Source organism: Bubalus bubalis, chromosome 10, assembly GCF_019923935.1.
Source record: "Bubalus bubalis isolate 160015118507 breed Murrah chromosome 10, NDDB_SH_1, whole genome shotgun sequence".
NCBI classification, from domain to species: domain Eukaryota; kingdom Metazoa; phylum Chordata; class Mammalia; order Artiodactyla; family Bovidae; genus Bubalus; species Bubalus bubalis.
The window spans coordinates 19548676-19568954 of record NC_059166.1 but is presented as its reverse complement, the minus strand read 5'-3'; the positions used below and the strand labels follow the sequence as shown (position 1 = coordinate 19568954).

The 20279-nt window shown below is 36.3% G+C and overlaps 1 protein-coding gene across 8 annotated transcripts in view; it reads left to right on the top strand.

Annotated features, from left to right (window-relative positions):
- Positions 1 to 20279, top strand: part of STXBP5 (syntaxin binding protein 5) — a 160721-nt gene that overhangs the window by 35789 nt on the left and 104653 nt on the right. For all 8 annotated transcript variants that reach the window (XM_025294425.3, XM_025294423.3, XM_044924124.2 and 5 more), the window contains exons 5-6: positions 13886 to 14020; positions 14369 to 14432. In XM_025294425.3, the coding sequence (XP_025150210.1) occupies positions 13886 to 14020; positions 14369 to 14432 (199 nt within the window). The remainder of the gene's footprint in view (positions 1 to 13885; positions 14021 to 14368; positions 14433 to 20279) is intronic.

The following is a 20279-nucleotide window of genomic DNA, read 5'->3' as shown; positions in this document are numbered from 1 at the left end:
TTCCCTAAAACAGCACAAACCGTTATTGTTGTTGTCTAGTCATTCAGTCATGTTCAACTCTTTGTGACTCCATGGGCAGTAGCCCACCAGTCTCCTCTGTCCATGGGGATTCTTCAGGCAAGAATACTGGAGTATTTTGCCCTTTCCTTCTCCAGGGGTATTCCCGACCCAGGGATTGAACCCACGTCTCCTGTGTCTCCCGCATGGGCAGGCTGATTCTTTACGGTGAGCCACCAGGGAACTCTAGACTTACTCTTATAGCCTTGGTTTCTTAATTGTCTTCTCAATTAGAAAATAAACTGTATGTATTTTCCTTATTTTTTTCTCAGCAGCAGTCTCAATGCCTGATATTCAGTAAATACTCAAAAAAAGTTTGATTCTTACCTGATTGCCTTTGCAGAAACAGAGGAATCTCTTTTCTCTTGAAGGCATGACCCTCCACACACTGTTACTGTGTGGGAAATAGGTTCCAACAGGGAGAGTCTTCAAATGAAAAAAACAGGAGTGTTTGCTCCAGGCTAATTTGATATAATCTTTATTCCTCCCACTAATCCAAAACTTGCTAGGTTGTTTGATTATCCTTCAAGTGCTATTTGGTCCATAGGTCCATAGCAAAGCTTTTACATTTTTTCCTTTTTTTGTAAAAAGAGTGAAATGGGAGAATAGAGCTTTGAGCAGTGTATTTCTTTTTCCTAAACCGGCATGCCTGGGAGTTAAAGCACACTTCAATCTGTAATAATCTGGCAGTGATTTTCAAAATGAAGATGGTTTTATTTTTCATTTTTCTGCCTAATTAGCAATAATTTTCAGGACAATGTTCAATGATATTGTTGATAGCAAGTAGCTTTTTCTTTTTAATAATTATAATAGTACTGCTTCTAGAGTTTTATTGTTAGCATAATATAGGATTTTGATTTAAGATAAGAGTTTTTCCCCTTAAGAATTGGTTGTCAATTATAGAAGTTAAAGAATCCACCTGCAATGCAGGAGACATGGGTTTAATCCATGGATCAGGAAGATCCTCTGGAGAAGGGAATGGCAACCCACTCCAGTATTCTTGCCTGGAAAATCCCTTGGACAGAGAAGCCTGGTGGGCTACAGTCCATGAGATCACAAAGAGTTGGACACAACTGAGCAACTAACACTTTTATGGAAGTTGCGTTTTATTTTAATGCCTTTATAACATATTTTTAGATGACCATGTGATTTTTCACCTCCCTTCTCCCTGAGGATTTAATCTGTGACATTAATAGATTTCCTAACACTAAGTTTTGGAGTTTTATGGTTTAGAAGACAGGAGAAAACAGAACAATGGGAAGAGGAGTAGTGACCAGAGGCGTAAGTGAAGGAAATTTTGTGGAGTTAGAATATCTGTCAGGAGTTAGCCCTTTCAGCCTAACCAGTAGAATTAGAAATACCTTAGTGAGCTGTATTGTAACACTCTCAGCTCGGAAAGAACTCAAAAAATTTAATGCTTATCTGACACTGCTGCTGCTAAGTCACTTCAGTCATGTCCTACTCTATGTGACCCCATAGACGGCAGCCCACCAGGCTCCCCCGTCCCTGGGATTCTCCAGGCAAGAACACTGGAGTGGGTTGCCATTTCCTTCTCCAGTGCATGAAAGTAAAAAGTGAAAGTGAAGTTGCTCAGTCGTGTCCGACCCTCAGTGACCCCATGGATTGCAGCCTACCAGGCTCCTCCGTCCATGGGATTTTCCAGGCAGGAGTACTGGAGTGGGGTGCCATTGCCTTCTCCGTATCTGACACTAAGCCCCCACAAATACTCAATCTTTTAGACTTTGTTGGAAAGCTATGAAGTTAAATGTGTCTTAGATGTGGAGTTACTGCTAAAATAGAAAATATATAGTATTAAAACCATTAGAGAAGGAAATGAAGAAAATAAATAGGGGTTAGGAAAAGAGATAAAACATTAGAAAAACAGATGTTTAAGGAAAAAAATTGGTTCAGCTAAATCAGTAATCAGAATCATTTAGTATTCAACTAAATCAACTACTAAAATCAACTACTGAAATTTGGGGGTTTGAGACTGGATTTAAAAACAATAAAATATAGCTGTTAAACTGTTTATAAAAGATATACCTAAAACATAATTACACAAAGTTAGAAAGTAAATGGAAGGAAAAACGGAAGAAAAGCACAGATCATGCAACAAAGGTTACAGTATTTATAGAAATACCACTAGCAAAAATAAAAACTTCATTCCAGGAACAAAAGAAAGATTTAGCAAATGGAAAGCTTCACACTAAGAAATACTCAAGTTTTAAAATGTCACTCATCTCCATGTCTATAAATTCAGTACTGTTTGAATCAGAATTTTAGCAGCATTGCTCATTGGACTGAATAAGGTGATCTGCAGTACATTTGGAAAAAAGAAAGTCTCAGAGCAACCAAGACAGTTTTGAAAAAGAGATACGAGACAATAGGGCTTATTTATTAAATACCAAAAATCATAAAAGTATAGATTAAAAGGGTTCAGTAATTATAAGGGGAAGACAGATGAATCAAAACACAGTAAATGGACTCTAGAAATTTGTATATGAAGAGAAAGAAAGATACACACACGCTTGATATATGACAAAGGTGTCATTGTAAAAAAAAAAGGATGCTGCAGTAAACAAAAGATGCTGTGACAGCTTTTATCCAAATGGGGAAAAGTGGTCCCTACTTCGTGACTGAAATAAATTGCATGCCAGTTAAAAACCTAAATGCAAAATGAACAAAGAAAATGTAAAACTTGAAAGGAAATGACAGGGAGCATCTGTAAGACCTGAGCAAGGTGTGCTTAAATAGCATAAATAAAAAACACAAGCTAAAAATGAAAGGATTAAAAGTTCTGTACAATACACTTACCATAAAGTTAAAAGACAAACCTCATTCACCAGGTACTGATAAGAACAGGAAATTCAGAACAATTTGTACAATACTCTTTTTAAAACAATGACTCCCTCCACACTCCAGATTCATGTTGTCTTATGTGTATGTTATGAACATGGAGCAAAAATAATGGAAGAATATGCTGCTGCTACTGCTAAGTCGCTTCAGTCATGTCCAACTCTGTGCAACCCCATAGACGGCAGCCCACCAGGCTCCCCCATCCCTGGGATTCTCCAGGCAAGAACACTGGAGTGGGTTGCCATGTCCTTCTCCAGGAAGAATATGCAGTTTCAGGCTATTACTATGACTTACAGGGAGAGTAAATTTTAGAGAAGATGAACATAATAAAAAACTTAAATGATTTCAGTTCAGTTCACTCATTCAGTCGTGTCCGACTCTTTGCGACTCCATGAATTGCAGCACGCCAGGCCTCTCTGTCCATCATCAACTCCCGGAGTTCACTCAAACTCACGTCCATCGAGTCGGTGATGCCATCCAGTCATCTCATCCTCTGTTGTCCCCTTCTCCCCCTGCCCCCAATCCCTCCCAGCATCCGAGTCTTTTCCAATGAGTCAACTCTTTGCATGAGGTGGCCAAAGTACTGGAGTTTCAGCTTTAGCATCATTCCTTCCAGAGAACACCCAGGACTGATCTCCTTCAGAATGGACTGGTTGGATCTCCTTGCAGTCCAAGGGACTCTCAAGAGTCTTCTCCAACACCACAGTTGAAAAGCATCAATTCTTCGGCGCTCAGCTTTCTTCACAGTCCAACTCTCACATCCATACATGACTACTGGAAAAACCATAGCCTTGACTAGACGGACCTTTGTTGGCAAATGATTTAAGTCTGCATAAATGTACAAATAGAATAATACTTATGCATTTGTGTATGCATATATATATCTGTATAATATTTATGCACTTTGTGTGTGTATATATGTATAGAGAGAAAGAAACTTCTTCAGTAGTAAAGCCACAGACTCAAGATATTTAGAGTATGCCCTTTACTCTTTAAGTAATCTAATATATAAATGGAAAAGTATAGTTAACAACTCAGTTGCACATGAGTTGTTCATTAACTAAATTGTGTCCGACTTTTTGCTACCCCAGGAACTGGAGCATGCCGTGCTTTCCTGTCCTTCACTATCTCCCAGAGTTTCCTAAAAGTCTTGTCCATTGAGTTGGTGATGTCATCCAACCATCTCATCCTCTGTCACCTCGTTATCCTCCTGCCCCCAATCTTTCCCAGCATCAAGGTCTTTTCCAATGAGCCAGTTCTTCTCATGGGTACCAGATAGCTTTTGTTTATCGTACCATTTGTTATATAATAATACTTTGACACCTTTATTCGTAAAGGTGAGTAATACTATTAAAAACAGAACTGTAAGAAACCCAGAAACCCTCCATACAACAAGGAACAATGTTTTTCAGATGTTGTTGGTTATTTCTTAGTTGACATACACTGTTTTCGTATATGATAGTCACTGTTTTACTTACTGATGCTCAGTTTTTTGACATCCATTGATGATGTTAAGGTCTCATTTCACAAGAAGGGTTATTAATAGCATGATTTATTTGGACATATTTCCAAGTTCTTAAATGTTTTGTAAAAATTGAGATGTAATTGATAAAAGAATATAGTAAATCAATACAAATGTAAAATGACCTTCAAAGATCTCTGAGGCTTATTTTTTGAAACTTTTATTACATTTTACTTCTGTGTTATAGATATGATGAAGATTTTTCTAAAGTAGCTATGACAGTTTATCAGAAAAGATATGTGGGACTACAAATAGAAAAGAAGTCCTTTGGACAGATTTATAAATTGCTTTCAGCTGACTCTGCTGTTTTGAGAATATTTGAACATTTCCATGTCATTAATGCAAACTTAAGTTTTCATCTAATAACAGGACAGTATAAGGTACAATTGATTTAAGAAAAATATCAAATAACATTTGCTTTTTTATTTTCTTCTGCATTAATTCACTTGATAAACAATGATTAAGATCCTGACTCATGCAAATACTATAATAAATTCTGGAGAGACATGGAAGTTACAATTGTCTAAGGGAGATGGAATAGCTAATTACAATGCAATGGAAAATGTGATATAAATGTAGTGAAATTTTCTTATGAAATTATAAAGATTAAAATTAACCAGAAAAAGGGTGTATCACCATGTTTGGGGAATTTTAGATAAAGCATTACAAAGGAGCCCATGTGAACAGATTTGTAGGGTTAGTAGGAATTTTCTACAATGGCACAGGGGAAAGGGAATTTCCATAATGTTCAGATGTTCTGATTTATAAAGCAATCTCACATGTTTCAGGAACTATATCTTGTTAGACATTGTTAGGTGTATAATCCATAGAGGATAATTTTGGAAAGATGAACAGGGTCTACTTCCTGAAAAGCTGTATGCAATTATAAGAAAGTTATTTTCAGCCTTTTTCCAACTTTTAAATCATTAAATGAATAATGTTGTCTGAACAAGACATGTTATTAAGTAGGTGTTTTTTGATCACTTTATACTATCATATAGATAAGTAGCTGATGAGGTACATCTCTTTGCCATGTTAGCCAGGGTTCAACATAGGAACAGAAAGCACTGTAGATATTTTTAGCATAAAGGAATTTAATTTAAGGATATAACTATTTATAATATGTTTGGAAGTGTGCTGGAACTGTTAAGTTTTAGAACTTACTATTACTGCCATACAACTGCCTCTTGCCATGTAAACCTCAGGAGCAGATCTTGGAATGCTGTGTTCAGTTTCCACTGCTCTTACCCTCTTAGACCTCAGGTTTCCATGAACATTCTTGTCAGCAGAAACAGCAGCAGAAAAATGGTCTTCACCTCACTGCTGCCTACAAATCTTAAGCACATTCAGTTAGTAGAAACATAGTATCATCTAGAATTCCAGTTGTAGGAGGGTTTGGCAAATATAAATTTTAGCTTTCTAGCATCTCGAAGACAAGAAGGCCTATAGGAGGATATGAAGAGGATGCTGAGTAGCAGTTGACCAAATCCAGACTATAACCTCCTTTCTCAGACATATATACCACAAAGTGTCAGTAAATATTGCCTAAGAAGCATCATGGTAGAAGATAGGAAGCCATTAGAGTCTTTCAAGCAAGATAATGGTGTCTGTGACCTCTCTTTGCTTTGAAAAGATGACTCTTGGGGCAGCTTGGAATTGATTTAACAATCAGTGGTAATGGTTTAAACTAGACCCAGGCCACAGGGCTAGAGAGAGATTAAGTCAAGAATATCTGATTGTTTTGTTAACTAACTTAATAAATTCTCACAACTTTTTTAGTTCATTTGTCCATTTAATGAATATTTGTTGAGTATTAGGTGCATGATAGTATAATATTTGCAAAGACTGTAAAAGTGATGACGTATTTCTTGTCATGTTGGGCTGATCGAATGGTAGTCTAAGCATGTAGAGGAGTTTATTGGCTCATATTTCTTTCTGTGGATTAAATTGTAAAGTTGTAATCATCTGTGTATTATGCCCTTCTTTATGGGTGGTTAATTTCAATATAGGAGGCTGTTTGTGTTCTCCTGTTAAAGAAAATTGGTAATAGTAAATCTTCCTTACAGTGCTTATTGACTACATAGTATTTGACAGATTGCTGCTAAGGATAGTGAATAGAATATTTGTATCACTCCCTAACCGTTAACATATTGCACATTTTTTTAAAGTTCTTCAAGCAAATATAAAAATTGTTGTGTTCCCAGTAATACTTTGTGTACATTAAATATATTTATGTGTAAGTTCAGTATAGGGAGTTAGAATACAGCTCCATTTAGTGACACACTGAAGGAATTCAACTTTATTATCTGTGTATTTCTAATGTATTAGTTTCATTCACACTTTTAATTTTTTTGGCTCAACTTGTTCATTTTAAAGTTTCTTTTCAGCCTCAAGTTAATATTCCATTCTTATTTAACCTTATTAGTGTTTACTGGGTTTTAATGTTTTCCATGTGGTCTCAACTATATGTAGTATTATAAATTATTTTTGGTATAACCTTTTCCCTTAATAATGTCAGCACATAAACTTAATTTGGTTTCCTGGTATTAGTAAAAATTGAAGTCACTGTCATTTATTATGATGTTTATCACCTGAAAATAAAAAAATCTTTATGATAAAAGTACATGAAAAAAATAGTTATGAATTTGATTTTAATCACAGGTAATGTTTTAGCTTCATGATAAATACACTTACATTCCTAAAAAGTTTTCCTGAGGCCTTTTTAACATTACTCTAGAGCTTTAAGAATTGGTTTGCCCATGTTTCATGACTTCATTTTCAACTGAAAATTGTAGTTGAATATATTATGTAATAGATCGATTATCTATTCCTGAATATCAAAACATCCCAAAATTTAAGAGGCTAAAATAATGATTACTTTGTTTGCTTACCATTCTCTGCATCAGCCACTTGAGTTGGGCTTAGCAGGAGTCGTTTTCTCCTGCAGTCGATGTACCACGCTCATGTGGTTGCTCTACTGACTTGGGTGATCTAGGCTTGCCTTCTCATTTGTCTGATGGTTGATGCTTGCTATGGGCTGGGCCATTGTCTCCAGAAGTTTCTTCTGGGTTTCATCACATGGCATCTGGGTCCCAAAAGTATAAGGAAGAGGGAAACCGTAACGTGCAAGTTCTTTTCAGTCTCCGCTTGTGGCACAGCAACTAAAGTTCCATTGCTCAGTAGAGTCACATTACCTGTCCCAGCATTAGCGTTGGGGAGATTGTGCAGGAGAAGGCGTACGGTGGGTGGAGATGAGATCTTCTGGAGCCGTCACTGTAGTTTTTTCCATATGTGATATTTGGTTCATTGTAGAAACCTTATTTCCAGTATTTTTCACATCTTTTGATCTGAACTCTTTTTGAAATGATAGTTCAGTCCCCTTTGTTTCATGACTACTTTTACTGAAAAAAATTGGATTTCCATCATGGATTGCTTTCTTCAGTCCAGTCACTCAGTCGTGTCCAACTCTTTGCAACCCCATGGACTGCAGCACGTCATGCTTCCCTGTCTATCACTGACTCCCGACAGTTGCTCAGACTCGTGTCTATCGAGTTGGTGATGCCATCCAATGATCTCATCCTCTGTCATCCCCTTCTCCTCCTGTCTTCAATCTTTCCCAGTCAGTTCTTCATATCAGGTGGCCAAAGTATAGGAGCTTCAGCATCAGTCCTTCCAGTAAATATTCAGGACTGATTTCCTTTAGGATGGACTGGTTGGATCTCCTTGCAGTCCTGGGGACTTTTCAAGAGTCTTCTCCAACACCACAGTTAAAAAGCATCAGTTCTTCAGCACTCAACTTTCTTCATGGTCCATCCATGCATGACTACTGGAAAAGCCATAGCTTTGACTAGATGGACCTTTGTTGGCAAAGTAATGTCTCTGCTTTTGAATATGCTGTCTAGGTTGGTCATAGCTTTTCTTCCAAGGAGTGAGCGTCTTTTAATTTCATGGCTGCAGTCACCATCTGCAGTGATTTTGGAGCCCAGGAAAATAAAGTCTGTCACTGTTTCCATTGTTTCCCCCTCTGTTTGCCATAAAGTGATGGGACCAGATGCCATGATCTTAGTTTTTGAATGTTGAGTTTTGAGCTAGCTTTTTCACTCTCCTCTTTCACTTTCATTAAGAGGCTTTTCAGTTCCTCTTCACTTTCTGCCGTAAGGGTGGTGTCATCTGTGTATCTGAGGTTATTGATATTTCTCCTGACAATCTTGATTCCAGCTTGTGCTTCATCCAGCCCAGCATTTTGCATGATGTACTCAGCATATAAGTTAAATAAGCACAGTGACAATATACAGCATTGATGTACTCCTTTCCCAGTTTGGAACCAGTCTGTTGTTCCATTTCCAGTTCTAACTGTTGCTTCTTGACCTGCATACAGATTTCTAGGAGGCAGGTAAGGTGGTCTGGTATTCCCATCTCTTGAAAAATTTTCTGCAGTTTGTTGTGACCTACCCAGTCAAAGGCTTTTGCATAATCAATAAAGCAAAAGTAGGTGTTTTTCTGGAATTTTCTTGATTTTTGATGATCCAGCGGGTGTTGGCAGTTTGATCTCTTGTTCCTCTGCCTTTTCTAAATCCAGCTTGAACATCTGGAAGTTCATGGTTCACAGACTGTTGAAGCCTGGCTTGGAGAATTTTGAGCTTTACTCTGCTAGTGTGTGAAATGAGTGCAATTGTGTGTTAGTTTGAACATTCTTTGGCATTGCCCTTCTTTGGGATTGGAATGAAAACTGACCTTTTTCATTGCTTTCTTAGATTCATTAAATAACAAAAATCTCTCTCTAAATGTACATATCAGACATGTACATAATATGTGCCTATAGTTTTCAGTATGCTAATACATGTTATTCTTTTTAAGTAACCAATTAATATAAATTTTCACCAATTTAATTATTTAATAAAAAGCTTCCTTAGTTATATATCTTAATTTCCAACAGAGAACACTAAGATTCTTATTTTGTAACAAGGAAATAAGGTCATGTTTGTATAACAAATTTAAAGGACACTAGCTCATTATAGTAATTCAAGTCCAGTTTGTGTTAACCACCAGCTTCATATTTTGGTAACTGACTAATTAAATTGCCCCAAATTTTAGAATCTTGCATTTCTTCGTAAAGCATGTTGATTGACTTGCTTCATTTTAGTAGTGCATTTTGGGGAACCATATTTTCTTATTGGCCTTTCCCTAAAGCACTGGCATGGTATTGTTTTATTTGATTGCAACATGGAATTTTATTTTTCTCATTATATTCCTAATCCAACATGTTCATGAAAATTTGCTAGTTAAGAAATTATCAAGTTAATTGTGATAAAAAAAAATTTGACTTTCCCCCTCCTCAATTGACTTAAATAATCAAGGTAGTTTTGGAACTTAATAAGTTTTAAATTTGGTGGGGCATTGTACAAATATACCCCTATGGTTCGTATTGTTTTTAAGTGTACAAGATTCATTCTAGGGATAATATTAAAGTCTTTGTGCCAGATCAGTAAGTAAACATTTTAAGTTCCTTCTTAAAATGTTAAACATTAAATAGGATAAAGATTAAAAGATAAAGATGCTTAAAATTTCCCAGCAATGTAAGTTGGTTTTATAGTTGACTGGAGGAAAAAAAAACCTTACTATGGTAACTAATATTGAAAAAGTGAGTCTAGGGAAAAACTCTAGATTTCTTTCTGAACAGTAAAGAATTTGTTCTGACTTCACTTTAAATATTTGAGAAACAGCTGTAGTATGTTGTTGCTGTGCTAAGAACAGAAAATATTGTATGATATATCCAAAATCTCTACCATTAAGGAGTTAAGTTTAAACTTTGTAAATATGTGACTTAAATAATGTTGTTAGTATTAAAATGAAAAGTGGATCATGTAATTGTATTAAGCCAATAACTACTGCTTTTTTGAAGAATAATGGATAATTGCAAAAAAGCAGTACAGATCAGGAAGTTGGATATTTCTGTTTTTTTGTGTTTTTTTTTGTTTGTTTTTTGTTTTTTTTTAGGTCCAACTCATGATTTTGGCTTATTTTGAAACTATTTTTAAATTTTCAGAATGTTTCAGGTATACTCATGTTTCACTTTAGGGCACATTTCAAATGAGATAGTTTATGATATTTATCGCATTGTTCATTTTGTACCTGGCATGCTATTAGTGTAGTTTATTTTCTTCATGTTGTTAAAATTTGCCTATAACTTAATTGGTAGAGTAGCATTTAGTTTTTTATAATAATTAGCTAACATTTATTGAGCACTTACATATGTCAAGGCCCCATTTTAAGCATCTACCATGCTTTGTCTATTTGATCCTTTCACTGAGGCTCTGCTGCTTAGACACTAAAGCTCTAAGAGATTGAGTGGGCTCCTGACGGTCATGCTAGTGAGTGTTGGAGCTGGAAGTTAAACCAAGGCAGTTGTATTAGAGTCACAATCTTGTTTTCATAATTCCTAAAACCACACAGCTCTGAAAAATTTATTTTAAAAAGCTTGATTTAGGTATAATGGACATACAGTAAACTGCACAAATTTAAAGTGTGCAGTTTGATAAGTTTTGACACATACATACACTCATGAAACTGTCACCATAATCAAAATAATGAACCTGCCCGTCATCCCAGAATGTTTCCTGTGCTAATCCCTCCTGTCTTCTGTTGCTGGTCCCTACCCCACAATTCCAGGCAAGCCCTGACTTGTTTTCTGTTACAGTAGATTAGTTTGCATTTTTCTATTGCATATAAAGGGATTCCCTGGTAGCTCAGAGGTTAAAGCGTCTCCCTATAATGCGGGAGACCTGGGTTCTATCACTGGGTCGGGAAGATCCTCTGGAGAAGGAAATGGCAACCCACTCCAGTATTCTTGCCTGGCAAATCCCATGAATGGGGTCGCAAAGAGTCAGACACCACTGAGCGAATAGTCTAGTCTTATTGCATATAAATTGTACATGGAACCATGTAGTATATCTTTTTTGTCTGGTTTTCCCTCATCTTCAGTACTTTGAGATTAATTGGTATTGTTGCATGTATGGTTTATTTTTATTTACTACTGAATAATATTCTAAGTATATAACACTTAAAATAATATTCTAAGTATGTAAGTTTGTTCATTTACCCATTGAAGGACCTTTGGTTTATTTCCACTTTAGGGCTCTTGCAAAGTTTCTATGAACATTTGTGTACAGGTCTTGTGTAGACCTGTACATACGCTTTCCTTCTTCTGATTAAATACCTAGGAATGGCATGGGTGGTTCATATGGTGGGTGTACATTTAGCTTTTTAAGAAACCACCAGTGATTATAGGTAATAACACAGTGTTATACATTTCAACTTTTCTGAGAGAGTAGGTATTAAACGTCTTCATCATAGAAAAAAAAATTCTTACTATACCTGTATCTATGGAGGATAACTAGATTTATTGTGGTGATCATTGCATAATATATGCATATATTGAAGTGTTACGTTGTACACCCAAAACTACTGTTATATGATGATTATGTCTCAAGTAAACGCAATTGCCAGAAATTATTCCTCAAAAATAATCAGTGCATTCACCAGATGTTACCACATAAAGAAGCCATCTGCCAGAGCAGGATATGTAAGGGACATGGGTTCAATCCCTCGGTCAGGAAGATCCCCTGGAGAAAGGCATGGCAGCCCACTCCAGTGTTCTTTTCTGGAGAATCCCGTGAACAGATAAGCCTGGCAGGCTACAGTCTATGGGGTCGCAAAGGATCAGACACGACTAAATGACTTAGCACCCATGTACTACCATACTCAGGAAGATCCTCTGGAGAAGGAAATGGCAACCCACTCCAGTAATCTTGCCTGGAAAATCCCTTGGACAGAGGAGACTGGTGGGCTACACCCTATGGGGTCACAAAGAGTCGGATACAACTGAGCAACTAACACCACCATACTAGGTAATACACAAAATACTCATTATGTACCTTTCTAAAATGTGGAAAATTCTGAATCTTTATAGCCCTAAGTTTTTGTAAAAGTACTGTGGACTTACTGCCTTGTGGAGTAATGTGTGTTTGCTTAGTTGCTCAGTCATGTCCGACTCTTTGAAACACCATGGACTGGAATCCACCAGGGTCCTCTGTTCAAGGGATTCTCCAGGCAAGAATACTGGAGTGGGTTGCTGTACCCTCCTCCAGGGGATCTTTCCAATCCAGGGATCGAACCCAGGTCTCCCACATTGTAGGCAGATTGTTTACTGTCTAAGCCACCAAGGAAGCCCAAAAAGTAATAAGATACTATAAGATGTTTTTTTGATTCAGTAGTCATTTCTTTGCTTTGTTCAATTTACACATAAATCCTTTGGAAAGATGACATGCTGTCATATAAAACACTTAACAAAAAATATAGATGATGAACCTTAAGTAATTATCTATTTTATTACCTTTGGGAAATAGTGAGACCATGAGTTGCATGTATTTGAAGTGTTTTCATCTTGAAATTTCTGTGATGAAATTATGTTAATAGGAATAACAAATGTTCGGTATGTTGTATTTTGTCTAATGCTTAGTGTCATTTAAAGAGTTCAGCAGTGATTATCTTCATTGTATATTATTTGAAGGGCTACTCCATTAAAATCTTAAATAGTATATTTTGAAAGACACACACGTCTGAAAAAAAATGAGTTTATATGGTTTCATAACATACTATGTTTTACTAAAAATAAGTTCTACAAAAAGGACAAGGTAGGTTCCATTCTTTACCTTGTAATCAATTGAGCTTATTTAGAAAATGTTTGAAATTGTTTGAATGATTATAAACTTTAATTCATGCCTGTAAATTTTTATAATGTGTCAACAAATATCTCTTACATCATCGGAAAGAGATCATTTGAGTATATTCCAATATCATTATCTAAGCCTGAGTACAGAGGATCTTTGCCCTCCAGAGGCGTACAAGTTAGTGAGAAAGGTAGACTGTTTTATAAGGCAAGCCAGATAGAGATACAAAAGTATTGGGATATCGATTTGAATGAAGGTGGTATTTTAACTAGATCTTGAGCAAAAGAAAATTGTGAGCAGGAGGAGCATTCTGCATGGAAGGAATAGTCAGCACAGGTATTGAGATGGATTAGTGTGTTTAGTAACTTCTGAGAAATATGGTAGTGCCTAGGAGTGATGAGTGTTAGCTCAGTTTGTGGCTTTACAGATTCAGTTTGTGATGTGCTTGAAGTGACACAATGGATTTGAGATAGCCAGATATGAAACACATACTAATGTCAGAACTCGTCTTTTCTCTGTTTTGCTATTTATTTTTGTAATGACTTATATTTGACATTAAAGTAGAATTAGCATAATTGAATATTAACTGCAGTGAGGTAAATATGATGGTTGTATCTTTTTTGTTTCCTAAATTGTATATATCAGTATTACTCCTCTAATACTGTTAATAAAATCTGCCAAGTATTTTTCTAATTTCCTTTGGATATATTTTGTTTTGCAGGGTTACATTTTGCCATCTGCCTTTCCAGAGTAAGTGGCTCTATGTAGGCACTGAACGAGGTAACATACATATTGTCAATGTGGAGTCCTTCACACTCTCAGGCTACGTCATTATGTGGAATAAAGCCATTGAACTGTGAGTTTGAGCAAATGTTGCATATGTGTTTCTACTCTGTAGGCCTCAGTTTAGCTGAATGACTAAACTGTATGACTTCTTTTTCTCTGAGTAAATATTAGTAGAACTTTTTTTTTTTTTTAAGCATAATGCAACTTTTCTTATTTTTGATATGAGCTGTAGAATTGAATGACATACCCCAATTGGAGGCTAGAATTCAGTAAAATAAAGATAGCAATCATTTACTGAAATGTTTTCAACCCTTATAAATATATCTTTATTTTCCAGTTGTTATTTCTGTTGTAATGAATGTGTAGTTGTATTGCAATTTTTGGTTGAGAAAAAAAATCTTAACTTTTTTTCTTTCAGGTCATCTAAATCTCACCCAGGGCCTGTTGTCCATATAAGTGATAATCCAATGGATGAAGGAAAGGTAGATTGTTTCAAATAAATATATTTGTTATTTAAATGCATGAATTCCAGTATTTTTTACATATGCAAACTATTCTGGAATCATGCTTACTCTGCAAATTTGAGATTGCTAACAAAGGTTGTATATCATATAAACAATTGCTTATTTATAGATTATAAGGAACAAGTGAAAGAATTAAAATCACTTACATTTTAAAGAAGAAAACCCTAAAACAAGTAAAATTTAATAAACAATTAAAGCTTATTAACTTTTTTTTTGCTTATTTGTAGTAATTCCCCCAATTCTCTGATAATCCTGACAAAACCCATTTTCTTCTGGTTTTGAATTTTTTTTTATACTTTTTGTAGTTATACAATTTTTATAATACTTACCACATAACACCTCTCTCTCCTAAATTTTTCTTCATAAAAATCTCAGGTTAATCAGTTCAGTTCAGTCACTCAGTTGTGTCCGACTCTTTGCAACCCCATGGACTGCAGCACGCCAGGCTTCCCTGTCCATCACCAACTCTTGGCGCCTGCTCAAACTCATGTCCATCGAGTCAGTGATAACATCCAACCATCTCATCTTCTGTCCTCCCCTTCTCCTCCTGCCTTCAATCTTTCCCAGCATCAGGGTCTTTTCCAATGAGTCAGTTCTTTGCATCAGATGGCCAAAAGTATCGGAGCTTCAGCTTCAGCATCAGTCCTTCCAATGAATATTCAGGACTGATCTCCTTTAGGATAGACTGGTTGGATCTCCTTGCAGTCCAAAGACTCTCAAGAGTCTTCTTCCAACACCACAGTTCAAAAGCATCAATTCTTCAGCACTCAACTTTCTCTATGGTCCAACTCTCACATCCATACATTACTACTGAAAAACCATAGCTTTGACTAGACGGACCTTTGTTGGCAAAGTAATGTCTCTGCTTTTTAATATGCTGTCTAGGTTTGTCATAGCTTTTCTTCCAAGGAGCAAGCATCATTTAATTTCATGGCTGTAGTCACCATCTGCAGTGATTTTGGAGCCCCCCAAAATAGTCTCTCACTGTTTCCCCATCTGTTTGCCATGAAGTGATGGGACCAGATGCCATGATCTTAGTCTTTTGAATGTTGAGTTTTAAGCCAACTTTTTCACTCTCCTCTTTCACTTTCATCAAGAGGCTCTTCAGTTCCTCTTTGCTTTCTGCTATAAGGGTGGTGTCATCTGCGTATCTGAGGTTATTGCTATTTCTCCCGGTAATCTTGATTCCAGCTTGTGCTTTATCCAGCCAGGCATTTTGCATGATATACTCTGCATATAAGTTAAATAAGCAGGGTGACAATATACAACCTTGATGTACTCCTTTCCTGATTTGAAACCAGTCTGTTGTTCCGTGTCCAGTTCTAACTGTTGCTTCTTGACCTGCATACAGATTTCTCAGAAGGCAGGTAAGGTCTGCTATTCTCTTTAAGAATTTTCCACAGTTTGTTGTGGTCCACACAGTCAAAGGCTTTGGCATTTTTATTTTATTAGCCAAAGTTAATATTAACCAAAGGCTCATGTTAATAGGTATTTTTGAAAATAATGCTTTTTTTATACTCGAAACCAGTTCCATGCAGTCATTACCTAGCTGTTGTTAATTTAGGTTCTTTAATACCCTGAAAAGCAATAAAATTTAGTTTAGTTTCTTTAGTACACTAAAAAAAAAGTAAAATTTTATTTTCATGAATCTGTTTCATAATTTAAACCAGTCTCAGTTCTTTTTAATTATGTTTTATCTACTTATAAAGTTTCATGATAATTAGTCTGCATAAATACCAGGAAGTTAATCACTATCAGAAATCAGTGAAATGAAACTTCTGGATTTTGTGAAGCAGTTTACTCAGGTTTTTCCTTTCCTTAATTACTGGGAGTGGTGATGCCTCTATGTTGTGTTAACACCGTTCTCTCATTTGACACGGAAAACAAAAGGATGGCTGTACTGTACTGTTGGGGGCTGACTTAATCATGCCATTGTATGTTTTGAGAGAAACTTTCCATGAAGCAAGTTACAGTAACCTGTATCTTCACTTATTTATTTTTGGTATGAGATAATTGTCTAAAAGCCAGCCTTTAGATAGGGGACCTGGTAGAAGAGTTGAAAACTTCCTTCTTTTACACTGAATCGGTCACTAAATCATTTCAGTCCTTCCACTGCAGCATCACTTTGCTATTCAGTCTCCTTCCCCCACTGCAGTTCAAGGCATCCAACCCATTCTTGGGTCATCTCCAGATCAGTCTTCCTCAAGTGCCATTTTAATCTTCTTGTTCTCCTGTTCCAAAGCTTTCAGTGGTTCTCTATTATCAAACAAACAAAGCAGTGTTTCTGTAAACCATAACCCTAGGTTTCATTATCTTTGAGAACATCCTTACCTGAACACTGTGCTGAAGCAAATAGTTACTGTTGCCCGAATGTGAGCTGCTCTTTACTACCTCCATGACTTATTTATGTAAGACCTTTTGTTCAGAATTCCTTCTCACTGTTGTTTCTCTACTGAATTCCTACTCACATCTTAAGTCTCAGATTAAAATAACATATCTTTCATGATACCTTTCTTGATAATCCTGACATAAAATGCTTTCTGTCACTTCCAAATTTATTAGCACCTTAGTTGTACAAGTTTTACAGTATTTACCGCATATTGCCTTGAATTAGAAATGTGTTATCTCAACTCCCCTGGACTTGAAGGACTCCTTGAGCACAAAGATGGTATTTATGCAAGTTTATATTTCCTATAGCACTCAACATACAATAAAATAATAACTGTTCAATATGTTTGGGCTAAGTCTCTTCAGTCATATATGACTCTTTACAACTCTATGAACAGTAACCCGCCGGCTCCTCTGTCCATGGGATTCTCTAGGCAGGAAATCTGGAATGGGTTGCCATTTTCTTCTTTGGGGCATCTTCTCAACCCAGGGATTGGACCCATGTCTCTTACGTCTCTTGCATTCACAGGCAGTTCTTTACCACTAGCACCACCTGGGAATCCTGGTTCAATATGTACTTAATTGAAAAAATTTGTATCATCCTCATTTTTTGAAACGTGGCATTATATTATCCTCCTTAATTCCCAGAATTAATGTCTTTTAAACATTTTTATGTATTAGGGTACTAGAACAGAAGATATTATCTAACTTTTGGTTTCTAATAGAAAATTTTCCTTCACGCTGCTGACTCCTATTTCTAAAGATCTCTTTGACATTGTGTCACTGAAAAAAGAGGTAAGGTGATAGGATATGTCCTTTCAAAGCTAACCTTACGGTGGATGATGCTGGCACATTAAGCACAGGTCCTGGCCAAAGAAAGTTAAGTGTTCGTGTCAAACCCCTTACTTAACAGTAATAACTACCATTTATTAACCCCTACTTTGTCGGGAACTGCTTTCCACTTTATGTGCACTAATTTTATTTTATCCTCCCAACAAATCTTAAGTGAGCTGTTTTCCCTGTTTTATAAATAATCAGGCAGAGACTTGATCCAGTTATGTATTCCAGAGGTACAAAGCTAGATATTGATGGAGCTGGGATTTTGAATAGTGATTTCTCTGATTTCAACCTCAGAGTACTCTCCATTATGCTACATTTCTTCTGTAAGATGTAGATCACATATTAATGTGAAGAGCTGTATCAGTATACCTGATAAATGCTTTTTATGAGAGAAAAATTCAAAGAAAATTCATCAATAGTAATGTTAAAAAATTAACATTTCTATGAGTTATAGAAGATTCTAGTGGGAATAAGCTTCAAATTTTCTGTTTATAAGTAGCACATCCTTCAGTTCTTCTATTTTTTACTGTTTAGGAGATTATAGGGGTTAAAGTCTAACTTGTTGGCACAGATTTCTGATATTTCTAGGAACGTAGAGCTGGCTGGAGGGGTTAAAGTTTACTATAATCCTCTTATGTTGTTAATATCTGGATGGGTAAAATATTTAAGTTGAATAGTTACTATTGGTAGATCTGGGCCTAGACTGTAAGTTACCTGTATCCTGAACAATCCAGTATTGTTTTACACTATACATAAAATATGGGAGAAGGCAATGGCAACCCACTCCAGTACTCTTGCCTGGAAAATCCCATGGATGGAGGAGCCTGGTAGGCTGCAGTCCATGGGGTCGCTAAGAGTCGGACACGACTGAGCGACTTCACTTTCACTTTTCACTTTCATGCATTGGAGAAGAAATGGCAACCCACTCCAGTGTTCTTGCCTGAAGAATCCCAGGGACGGCGGAGCCTGGTGGGCTGCCATCTTTGGGGTCACACAGAGTCGGACACGACTGAAGCGACTTAGCAGCAGCAGCAGCATACATAAAATATACACTATACATTGATTCTTAAATGTTATCTTTTTCCATCTCTTTCCTTACTCCTGAAGTTTCTCTCTTACTTCCCCCATCAGAAAATGCCATACACATGTCCAGGATGCTTAGAAGGACTAAGAAGGGTAAAGGAAACAAATACCAGTTTTTTCCCAGAAGGAGTATGTATTACAGATGGTCAAGGAAAGAAGAATTTATGTTAGGAAAATTAGCTATACTTAGTACCAAGTTGTAAATTTGTTTTATTAGTTTTAGTGACTGGGTCTTCTGAGTGCCACTATACACTGAAAATACACTAAGTTACTATTTAGTGAAAATTACTGGGCCTGCCTCCAAATTTGTTCGTATCTCCAGATTACGTGAATGATTATTGACTAGTTGCTGATTATTCATGTACTTATTAAACAAATATTTATCGAATATCTACTATGTGTTAGTATACTAGATTCTAGAGACATCTATGGAGACTAGAGATGAAAATGGATGTATTAATATGGAGAAGGAGCATCTTTGTCCAGAGGAACTGGTTAGACTTACCCAAGGAAGCAACACGAAAAGTGAAGAAAAAGGGAGGAGCTTACAAGCAGATAAAACACAATTATTTATAAAATGCCAGTGTAGACAGTAGGCGGTTTGTGAGGCAAGAACATGGATTTCATTCTGGAACTTATTTATTCACAAAAAATGGATTAAGGACCTATATTAGACTGTATGTCTTATGTTAAAAGTATAGTAGTAAACAAGATAAAACCAAATCTTGCTTAAATAAACCAATGTTATAGTCTGCAAGAGAATTCAGATAAGGAAAAGGACATTATTAAATTGTATAGTGACCTTTCAGGCTAAAAAATGTACAAGTTGTTGTTGGAGCATATAAGAAGGCACTGACTTAATTTGGTAGGTCAAGGAAGGCTTCCAGAAGGAAGTGATAGCTAAAATGACCTGAAGGATTAGTAGGATTAGTCAGGCAAAAAGGATGACTTCAGATGACGTGGTCCACTTAGGATGACAGCATGTGCAGAGGCGTAAAGGTACGAGAGAACATGACCTGAAAGATATACTGGAATGTATTGGGTAATAGGAATGTGGAACAACATGAAGCTGAGGGGTTAAGCAGAGGTCAGACCATGATATATCTTGTGGGTCAGATTATTCAGTTTGGACTTGATCCTAAAAATAAGCATAAGGCATTAAAAAGTTTTAAATAAAAGCATACATTACATGATCAGACTAGCTACGATATGGAGTGAAGTAAATAAGGAACAAGACTAGCGAGTTAGAGAGACCAGAAACTAGAAAAGAGATCTTTGTGTATTGAACCAGGAGAGATGTATTCAAAGTGGAAAAAAAATAAATTATATATGAGTGTAATTTTTAAATTACTTGAGGATTTTACCTGGTGGGAGAGACACTAGGATTAAGGATGATGCCAAAGTTTTTACTTGAGCTTCTTAAAGAATATTTTTAAAAATACTGAGAAAGCCTCTGTAACAGGAAATACCAGAAAAAGACAGTAGGGAAAAAAA